This window comes from Mobula hypostoma, chromosome 19 (assembly GCF_963921235.1).
Source record: "Mobula hypostoma chromosome 19, sMobHyp1.1, whole genome shotgun sequence".
In the NCBI taxonomy this organism is placed as follows: Eukaryota; Metazoa; Chordata; class Chondrichthyes; order Myliobatiformes; family Myliobatidae; genus Mobula; species Mobula hypostoma.
Window position 1 is genome coordinate 11,828,903 of NC_086115.1, and position 10,995 is coordinate 11,839,897.

Sequence of the window (10,995 nt, forward strand, 5' to 3'; positions counted from 1 at the left end):
AGTTCTGTGTCCATGTCCCCAGCATTTTTAGAATTTCTTGTGTCTTGGACTGAGCATGTCTGTTTGTGGATCGGAAACTGATAGGGGTGTACAAGTTATGAAGCCCGTCTTAGGAAGATTAAAAACAAGAGGCGGTAGGCTTAAGGTGAGGTTTGAAGGACCGAATAGGAAAGAGTGTGGTTGATACCTGGAAATTGCTGCCAGAGGAAGTGATGGAAACTGATATGATGATGAACTAGCCCTTTTCTCCTCAGAGTAAAGAGATGGGAGGTGACTTGGTAGAGGTGTACAAGATGTTGAGAGACAGAGTGGACAGCCAGAGATATTTTTCCCAGGGTGGAAATGGCTAATATGCAAGGGGCATAATTTGAAGGTGATTGGAGGAGAGTATAGGGGGATGTCAGGTAGGTTTTTTTTAAATTGACAGTGGTGTGTGATGGACTCTGCTGCCACGGGTGGGGGTAGAGGCAAATAAATTAAGGGCATTTAAGAGACTCTTAGATGGGCATATAGATGAAAGAAAAAATAGAGGGCTTTGTGGAATGGAACGGATAGACTAATCCTAAAGTAGTTTAAAATATTGGCACAACATCATGGGCCGACAAACCTATACTGTTTTGTACTGTTCTATAATCATAGTCCTGATGAAGAGTTTTGGCTGGAAAAATGTGCTTTTTATTCCTCTCCTTAAATGCTGTCTGATCTGCTGAGTCCCTCCAGCATTTTCTGGGCATGTTGCACTGGATTTCCAGCATCTGCAGAATTTGTATTCATAGCTTATGATCACTACTTTGACATATTTCGAAAGGCACTTGAATAAACAAGGCATAGAAAGATAAGGACCTAATTCGGGCAAGTGGGATGAGTGTAGATGGACACAAAGTTTGCTATCGACATGGTATTTCTGTACTATTGTACTGTCTCCAGGCATAACAATATGAATGCTATAAATAGCCCAACACTGCATTTATCTTATCTCTGGCCAGTGTAGTGGATCTGGTCCTGTATATGATTAGTTCGAACACGTGCTCAACTCTCACTGGAATTTGGGATATTTGATGTGGACGTGAGAGCTTTTTCCATGGTTGTAAGCTTTCCAGCTTGGCACAGACCTCTTCGATTCTAATTATTTGCAATTGTGTTAATGTCCATCCAACCCGTGCTGTCCCTGTCCTGGGAGTGTGTGATGGGACAGTGTAGAGGGAGCTTCACTCTGTATCTAACCCGTGCTGTCCCTGTCCTGGGAGTGTGTGATGGGACAGTGTAGAGGGAGCTTCACTCTGTATCTAACCCGTGCTGTCCCTGTCCTGGGAGTGTGTGATGGACGGTGTAAAGAGAGACTGTCTTTTTCACAGAGAATTGGTGCTTTAAAACAAGGCACAGTTCTAAGATCGAGGCACAAAATTTAAAAGGGACATTGGAGTAGCTCCTTCGCTCAAAGGGTGAGCCTCACTCTGTGTCCTGTTCGCCAGGGCTGCTTTTGGTTTGATGTGGAAGGTGATTTACTGCAACAAGTGCGATGACAAATTGTCACTTTCTAAATCATTTTCAGGTTCACAAGGGAATTAAAGGAATGGTTTTGGATGAAAATAACAACGGAATTGCTGATGCTGTCATCTCAGTTTTTGGCATCAATCATGATGTCACCACAGGTGTGTCCGAGTATAACTATCTAATGCATTGTAGTAGTTTACTCCCTTCCTACTAATGCCCTACCCATCATTAGGGTGACCAGGGTGTTTAGTGTCCTGCAGTATCACCATTTCACTACTCCACTACCACCCTGCTACCAGTGCAGGGACTTGCTAAAGGTCAGAAGCTCCGTAATTGACCATACAGGATATTAGAGGTTGCATTTGCCAGGAGATTCCCTCCACAAGTCTCACTAATTACTTTCAAATTGGGGAGTGTAGGATGGTGCTGTTACAGTGCCAGCCTTCGGGGTTCAGTTCTCTCTGGTGTTTTTCGGGAGTTTGTACCTTTTCCCTGGTGGATGAGTGGGTTTCCTCTGGGTACTCTGGTTTCCTCCCACATTCCAATAATGTAGGGATTGGTAAGCTGTGGGTGCTATGTTAATGCCGGAAGCAAGGTGGCGCTCGTGAGCTGCCCCCAGATCATTTGGTCATTGACGCAATTCATGCGTTTCACAATGTTTTGATGTGCATGTAATAAATCTAATCTTTATTTAAAAACGTAAAGAATTGGAGGGGAGCTGTGGCCCATTACAGGGGTGTACCAGTCATTTTCAGAAATGGCCAGTGAAGACAGAAGCCTTCTCTGTAGGTAAAAAGTAATCACTCTTTCATCTACAGATCTGGACTAAGGTCTGAGAAGTGACCATGTGCTTTTGGGCAGCATAAATTTGTGGGCTGAATATTCTTCTATACATTGCCAATCAGTGAAGTGATGTATAAAACATGGATTAGGGTAATTGTGCATTTTGGGTTGCCCCATTCCAGGAAGGATGTGGAAGCTCCAGAAGGGATACAGAGCGGTTCGTCAGGATGCTGCCTGGATTACAGGGTATCAGCATAAGGAGAGGTTGGACCAAACGTAGGTCTTTTTCTCTGGAGTGTTGGACGGTAGGCAGTCAGTCATTGCCCCAGGGTAACCATGTCGAGCACCAGGGAACATCCTTTGAAGTTAAGGAGGATGTTTAGAGGTGATTTGAAGGGCAAGTGTTTTTATGCAGAAAGTGGTAGACCTCTCCAATGGTTGACCAGGGATAAAGGTGAAAGTTGGCAGCTTGGTAGAGTTTTATAGGCTTTTGACACATGAATATGCAGGTATGCAAATTTCACGATCTATGTCAGTGATAATTAAATCTGATTTTTTTTGATGATGTGCGGGCAAATTGGTTCAGTTTAACTTTACAGTTCTGAACACATTGTGGGCTGAAGGGCCTGTTACTGAGCTGAACTGTTCTTTCACCTTGCTCCAGGTGGATGTGGCCTTGATTTCAAGATTTCAGAGGCTTGGAGAAGAACGTTGATGGGGGAGGTATTGAGGGTGATGTTGCAGGTCAGTGGGACTAGACAGAATAGGAATTCGGCGTGGACTAGATGGTCTAGAGTTCCAGTTCTGGAAATGAGATTCGGGTCCAATTGATAAACCTTGCCTTGCCTCTGCTAACTCCATGAGGAGGAGGGAGAGGATGGATGGTATAGGACCCAAGAGTCTGGGCATTCCGCTCACCATTGCTGGAAATTTGGCCCCTCTCTGTGGACTGGCTGACTGGCAGTGAGACATTTCTATCCCAGGAGCAAGACCACGAGGGTGGGCAGATCTAGTTAACCAGTGCTTGTTTTTTGTCTCGAGGTGTGGACGGGGACTATTTCCGGTTGCTGTTACCGGGGGAGTATATCGTCACAGCGTCAGCAGCTGGTTACAGGAGCCAGGCAGTTCACATCAACGTTAATGACAATGGACCCATTCGGGTGAGGCCCCAAGCCTGATTCCGTCCACCTACCCTCCCGCCTCTACAGCGGTAACTTCTGTCACTGCAACCCGCACGGCGGTTAGCGTAACGCCTTGCAGCACCAGTCATCACCAGTCAGGGTTCAGTTCTTGCCGGTTTTATGTTCTCCCCAAAACCGTGTGGGCTTTCTCCAGCTGCGCCAGTGACCTCCCACATCCGTTTGGGTCAGTATGCTCTGTTGGTGCCGGAAGTGTGAAGACACTCGCAGGGTGCCCCAGCACAATCCTCGCTGATATTGATTTGACACAAACAGCACTTCTCACTGTTGTGTTTCAATGGACAGAAAGATAATTTCTTAACCTTTTAACTCTTTGAACATGCTGAGACAGTTCACACCTCACCCACAGGCTGTCAAAGTTGTTATCCCGAGCCACAGGCTGTCCCAGTTCTTCCCCCAGCCCCCCCTCGCCCTAATTCAGTCACCCACGTAAAACACAGAATAGTATGGGCATCAGGGCGCAGTGTGCTGAGACAAATGGAACGGAACAGGAGAGACAGCAACAGCACAGCACATTGGGGCTGGGAGGGAGGGAATGTCGGTCAGCCATGATGAAATGGCAGAACAGACTTGATGGGCCAAATGGCCTAATTCTGCTCCTATATCTTGTGCTCTTATTACAAAAGAATGACAAATATACACTCAGCATACATTTTAATAACTTGCATGACAGAATAAACAACCATAAGACAAAGGAAGAGAATTGGGCCATTCAGCCCATCGAGCCTGCTGCACCACTCGATCGGGGCTGATTTTTCTTCCCCCTCAATGCCATGTTCCTGTCTTTTCCCTGTAGGTTTTGACACCTTCCCTCAATGAAGACTGAAATCAACCTCTGTTTTAAGTGTACTCAATGAATTGGCCTTCACAGCAGATCATGGCAACCTTTCCAGTTGTAATCAGTTCGCCAATGGCCATTGATCCTTCAGCTGCCTCTCTCTGAGCACCAGCATTGTCTCCCAAAAACTTCCCACCACGTCCTCTGTCTTTGTCACCTCCAGCAATGGAAGACTATAGCACACCTCTTGCACTAAGATAGACTTTTTCAGTTGTGTGATGTGTTTTGCCCTAAGTCTTAAATGTTTACACATTTCCTTCTATTCGGGATGATTTGTGTGTTGTCTGTACCCTATGTGCTTGTGACGCTACTGCGAGTATGTTTTCTTTGCACCAACACCACACCGAATTGCGCCCAATAAACTCAACTTGACTGAATCTTCTGCTTGTCTCGCCCAATAAGCCCTGAGATGGATCGTTGTGGATTTTTCCTGCTTAGTCTTGCTTCCCTGTGAGTGAAGGTTATGTTGAGTTTGCAAAGAGATAGGACAGGGGTCCCTCCTTCAGCTTCACCCCATTTGAACTTCTCAACATCTGACCTTCTCCTTCCACAGCTGGACTTCCGACTGGTGCCCAAGGTTTCCGTGCCCTCCACCAGCATGCCCACCCTCCCACCACAACAGAATGTCACTGGTCAAGTGCCCCATCGCAGGGTCGGGCCAAGAACAGCCAGGAAGATACCGAAGCATCACAAGCAGCAAAGGCACCGGAAACGGAGGGACTGAGGAGCATTTCACCCCCTATTTCCCCCTCCCTCCCACTTCCTTCTCTTGCCTTCCCTCTCCCTTCCCTCCCTCCCTCTCTCTTTGCCATCCCCTTTCTCCTACTCCTTTCTTCCCTTTGTCCATCTCTTCTCACCCACTCCCTCTCTTCTCACCCCCTCCGTCCTTGTGTCTCTTTCCATCCATCTTCCTTTCCTCCTCCTTCCTTGACTCTACTTCCAAACCAAATACTTTTCGCTCGTTCATCTCAGTCCTCCATGTGAGAGGGAAGATTTCGGGGTTGGGATTCTGGGAGGAGCCAGATGAAGCTACCTTTTTGTGAGATGACACTTTTTTTGTAAGAAAGATGAAGCAACATGGACAAATCTGTGCCTTGGTGAACCAAATCAGACCAAAGATCTTTTACCTTTAAAATCATATTTTCAGTGCATGTTTTTTTTAAACACATTTAATATTTTGCTTTTACTTAAATTGTCTGATTTCAACTAATCTGCTCCCGCTGTTGGTTGACCAGTATGTCAGTCATTTTGACGTATGGTCTGCCCATGACCAATCAGAGAGCCAATCACTTTTTTGTTAACCAATGGGATGATTGGTTATGGTGTCAAACAACCCATGTTTCCAAATGTCCAAGTATTTTTGTAGTCAGATAAAAAATGTTTAATAAACTATGAAAAGATATTTACTTTCATGTTTATTTTTGCTCTGCATAGTTTTGCTTCATATTTGAGGTGTTTCTTATACATTGCTTGAAGGAAACAATGCATTATTCGGATTTACATTGAAACACAGTGAAATGCGGTACTTTCCTGAAAAGTGGGCGCCAATACAAAGTATCTGAGGAAGACCTGTACAGGTTGGGGAAGCCTATTAGCAACATAACCCAAACCTAAACCTGTGCAGATTTGGTCAGTCCAGTATAAGAGAGGATGTTATTAAACTAGAAAGAGTTTTAAGAAGATTTACCACGATGTTGCTTGGACTTGTGGGGGGGGGGCGTGGGGGGTTGCTGAGTTACAAAGGGAGGCTTTGTAGATTAGGACTTTTAATTTCTTGAATGTAGGGGATTGTGGGGTGACTTAGTAGAGATATGTAAGATCATGAGTATATACGGGTGAAAGTACATCATTGTTTTCACAGAGAATTGGTACAAGGCACAGTTCTAAGATCAAAGGTGCAAGGTTTAAAACTGGGCCGAGAAGTGGCAGATGGAGTTCAACCCAGATAAGTGTGAGATGGTTCATTTTGGTAGGTCAAATATGATGGCAGAATATAGTATTAATGGTAAGACTCTTGGCAGTGTGGAGGATCAGAGGGATCTTGGGGTCCGAGTCCATAGGACACTCAAAGCAGCTGCGCAGATTGACTCTGTGGTTAAGAAGGCGTATGGTGTATTGGCCTTTGTCAATCGTGGAATTGAATTTAGGAGCCGAGAGGTAATGTTGCAGCTATATAGGACCCTGGTCAGACCCCACTTGGAGTACTGTGCTCAGTTCTGGTTGCTTCACTACAGGAAGGATGTGGAAACCATAGAAAGAGTGCAGAGGAGATTTACAAGGATGTTGCCTGGATTGGGGAGCATGCCTTATGAGAATAGGTTGAGTGAACTCAGCCCTTTCTCCTTGGAGCAACGGAGGATGGGAGGTGACCTGATAGATGTGTATAAGATGATGAGAGGCATTGATCGTGTGGATAGTCAGAGGATTTTTCCCAGGGCTGAAATGGTTGCCACAAGAGGACACAGGTTTAAGGTGCTGGGAAGTAGATACAGAGGGGATATCAGGGGTAAGTTTTTTACTCAGAGTGGTGAGTGCATGGAATGGGCTGCCGGCAATGGTGGTGGAGGCAGATACAATAAGGTCTTTTAAGAGACTTGGATGGGTACCTGGAGCTTAGTAAAATAGAGGGCTATAGGTAAGCCTAGTAATTTTTAAGGTAGGGATATGTTCGGCACAACTTTGTGGGCCGAAGGGCCTGTATTGTGCTGTAGGTTTTCTGTTTCTATGTTAAAAGGGATGTTGGGGTCGCTACTTCACTCAAAGGGTGAGTGCATTTGGGTTGAGAAGCCAGAAGTGGTGATTGAGCTGGGCACATTTAGCAACATTTGAAAGGAATGTAGATGGATGCATTGATAGGAGAGGTTCAAAGGGCTGTGGGTTGATGGCAGTCAAATTGGTCTAGCTCGCTGGACAACAGTCAACATTGATGAATGGGCCAAAGGGCCTGTTTCTGTCAAAGTCAAGTTCATTGTCATATGCAACAGTACCTGTCTGCACAGGTGCAATTAAAAAATCTCATATATATTCTGTTAGTTTTATTATGGGTGGTGTTCAGGTGATTATTCAATGGAAATAAAAAATTATAACTAGTGTATGTGGACCAATATGATGTGAATAGCTGGGGAAAAAAGATGACATGGAGCCAAATCCTCGGGAATGGAACCCTCTCTGTAACTGGGGTATTGACTGTATAATTCTGGGCAGGTTCCACAGTCTGCATTGTTACATAGGCAACAACAAAACCGACTCTTGACCATTATTTTAGGTCAACTGGTCTTACCCAATCCGTCAGGTTCCCTTTCATCTACCTGTCCCTCTCCCTTAACTCCTCTGCTGCCTAAAATTAACCTGTAGCTCTCGTTTTGGGTTCTGATAGAGGATCCGGACCGGAAACATTCCAACTATTTCACCCTCACAGTTGTGCATGACCTGCTGAGTGTTTCTAATGTATTCTGCATTGCTTACAAATACCTCTGCCTGTTGATTGTTTCCATGGCAGTAGACAAAATGAGTGATGTAGTACGGAGGGTGGGAGTCAGGAGGGGGGAGGGGGGGCCTGTGAGAATTGAACACCTTCCTCTCTTGCCCCTAATCTTATTCCCTCTTTACCCCTCACTCAAACCACCATCAAACCAAATCCTTTTCCTGTCCATTTTGGACAGCTGCTGGGGGAGAAACATTGTGGGGGTAGGAGGGGAGAAAGAGTTAGTTGTGGGAAGGAGGGCCTGGGAGTATCATCTCTTCACTCAGCCCATCGCTTCCTTCGAGGCTGATGTCGTGGCTTGTGATGCTGTCGTGATGAAGAGACTCTGCCTGAAATGTCAACTATTTATTCCCGTCCATGGATGATGTCTGACCTGCTGAGTTCCTCCACCATTTTGTGTGAGAGGCTTATGTTAGTTCAGAGCCATCTCTCAGGCACTTCTGGCCTGTCATTGCCCCTTGCCAGGTTGATTTAGCAGACAGCACACTGGCATAGCGGTCAGTGTAACACTTAACCGCAGCATACTGGCATAGGGGTTGGTGTAAAGGCTGATTTATACTTGTGCGTCAAATCGACGCCGTAACCTACGCAAGTGGCTTATGCGAGTTGTGAGCATTTATACTTGAGTGTCGGTGTGTCTGCATCGCTCTGCAATTCGCGCACGTCGTACATGCGCACACATCTGCCCGCACAAGGCTTCATGGTCATGGTAGTCTTTCTCAGGGTAAACAAGTTCAAAGCGAGTGTCTTTTTTTGTAAAAGTGAAATATGTCCTCCATAATTTCGGAGGTCTGTAAAGCCTTATGGAAAGCATTGCAGCCAGAGTTCCTTCCCTGCCCTTCGGTCGCCCAATGGGAAGCTATTGCAGCGTAGGAGGAAATGTGATGCTACCAGGCAGCCAATCACAGTTTTGAGGTCTGCGTTGCTGCGACGCATAGTCACATTTTGGGAGAGGTGTGCATCAGGCTACAGTGTAGGGATCCGCGTAGGCTCTGCGTAGGGTTCGCAGTGATGCCATACCTACGGCATTGAGTTGACACACAAGTATAAATCAGCCTTAGCACTTAACGACAGCACACTGGCATAGTGGTCAGTGTAACACTTCACCACAGCACTGGCAGCTCAGAGTTCAATCCATTGCTGTCTGTATACGTTCTCCCTGTGACCGTGTACGTTTCGACTAGGTGCACTGTTCATCCCGTATTCTGAAGATCTACGGATTAGCAGGTTAATTGGTCACGTGGGTGTAATTGCGGTGCTGCAAGTACCTTGGGTCAGAAGGGCTTCCTACCGTGCTCTAGATAAGTCCTAAATAAATCTCAAATTTAACCCATTAATTTCTCTTCTGACACTAGGCTGCAATGAAGTGCCTTGCTCTGAAGAAGCCCACAGAGCAAGCAGTCTATGTGATGATAAATACCATGACAATGCAAAGCAGCAGGGTGGTGCGGAGACTGCAATGCAGTCTGAGGCAGTGCAGGCAGCAATAACAGAAGTACAACTCAGAGTTCAAAACCAAGGCAGCCCCATCGGGAAGGAGGTGTGAGAGAGCCGATTGGTTCAGGAGTCTGATAGCAGTTCTTGAGTCTTGTCATCTGGGCCTTCAAACTCCTGTAGAAAGAGAGAAGGGAAGAGCCAGGGTGGCAGACACCCTTGACGATACTGTCAACCTTCTGAAGCAATGCATGGTGAGGATGGACTGGATGGAAGGACGTCATGAACCTGTGATGGACTAAGTAGCATTTACCACTCTCTGCAGATTCTATCAGAACAGTCTCCATGCATTTTCTCTCTATAGTGCATAGTTGTACAAAGCTATTCACTACTTGTTGCCTTGGTAACAGTGGTTCTGTTATGGAGAAAACAATTTGTTCTAATATTGAAAGTTAACTTTTAAACTTCTGACTACAAATGCAATGTCCAGTGACATAATGCAGAAGTTGCAATTGAATGTTCTGGTCATTATCCAATCTCCAATCAATTTTGCTCTGCGTGTTTCTCTTCCTGTTAATTGTTGCTTCACAGGAAGGACTGTCTGTAGATATTTCTATCATTGGAAAAACATACTGTACGTCTACCCTATACAACCATAGATTGTAGAGAGAGAACTTTAATCTGTATGAAATCAGGGAAAATCTATTCTGCATCTAACATAATGTCCTTTCCTGGGAGTCTGTGATGGGACAGTGTAGAGGGAGTTTCACTCTGTGTCTAACCCGTGCTGTCCCTGTCCTGGGAGTGTGTGATGGGACAGTGTAGAGGGAGATTCACTCTGTATCTAACCCGTGCTGTCCCTGCCCTGGGAGTGTGTGATGGGACAGTGTAGAGGGAGCTTCACTCTGTATCTAACCCGTGCTGTCCCTGTCCTGGGAGTGTGTGATGGGACAGTGCAGGGGGAGCTTCACTCTGTATCTAACCCGTGCTGTCCCTGTCCTGGGAGTGTGTGATGGGACAATGTAGAGGGAGATTCACTCTGTATCTAACCCATGCTGTCCCTGTCCTGGGAGTGTGTGATGAGACAGTGTAGAGGGAGCTTCACTCTGTATCTAACCCGTGCTGTCCCTGTCCTGGGAGTGTGTGATGGGACAGTGTGGAAGGAGCTTCACTCTGTTTCTAACCCGTGCTATCCCTGTCCTGGGAGTGTGTGATGGGACAATGTAGAGGGAGATTCACTCTGTATCTAACCCGTGCTGTCCCTGTCCTGGGAGTGTGTGATGAGACAGTGTAGAGGGAGCTTCACTCTGTATCTAACCCGTGCTGTCCCTGTCCTGGGAGTGTGTGATGGGACAGTGTGGAAGGAGCTTCACTCTGTTTCTAACCCGTGCTGTCCCTGTCCTGGGAGTGTGTGATGGGACAATGTAGAGGGAGATTCACTCTGTATCTAACCCGTGCTGTCCCTGTCCTGGGAGTGTGTGATGAGACAGTGTAGAGGGAGCTTCACTCTGTATCTAACCCGTGCTGTCCCTGTCCTGGGAGTGTGTGATGGGACAGTGTAGAGGGAGCTTCACTCTGTATCTAACCCGTGCTGTCCCTGCCCTGGGAGTGTGTGATGGGACAGTGTAGAGGGAGATTCACTCTGTATCTAACCAGTGCTTTCCCTGCCCTGGGAGTGTGTGATGGGACAGTGTAGAGGGAGATTCACTCTGTATCTAACCCGTGCTGTTCCTGTCCTGCGAGTGTGTGATGGGACAGTGTAG

The 10,995-nt window shown here is 46.3% G+C and overlaps 1 protein-coding gene across 2 annotated transcripts in view; it reads left to right on the top strand.

Moving 5' to 3' along the window:
• The window catches only part of cpn1 (carboxypeptidase N, polypeptide 1), a 47,929-nt gene extending 42,219 nt beyond the window's left edge, over window positions 1-5,710 (top strand). For both annotated transcript variants that reach the window (XM_063071321.1, XM_063071320.1), the window contains 3 exons: window positions 1,553-1,652; window positions 3,319-3,437; window positions 4,868-5,710. In XM_063071321.1, the coding sequence (XP_062927391.1) occupies window positions 1,553-1,652; window positions 3,319-3,437; window positions 4,868-5,038 (390 nt within the window). In that variant the 3' untranslated portion in view covers window positions 5,039-5,710. The remainder of the gene's footprint in view (window positions 1-1,552; window positions 1,653-3,318; window positions 3,438-4,867) is intronic.
• Window positions 5,711-10,995: the final 5,285 nt, after the last annotated feature.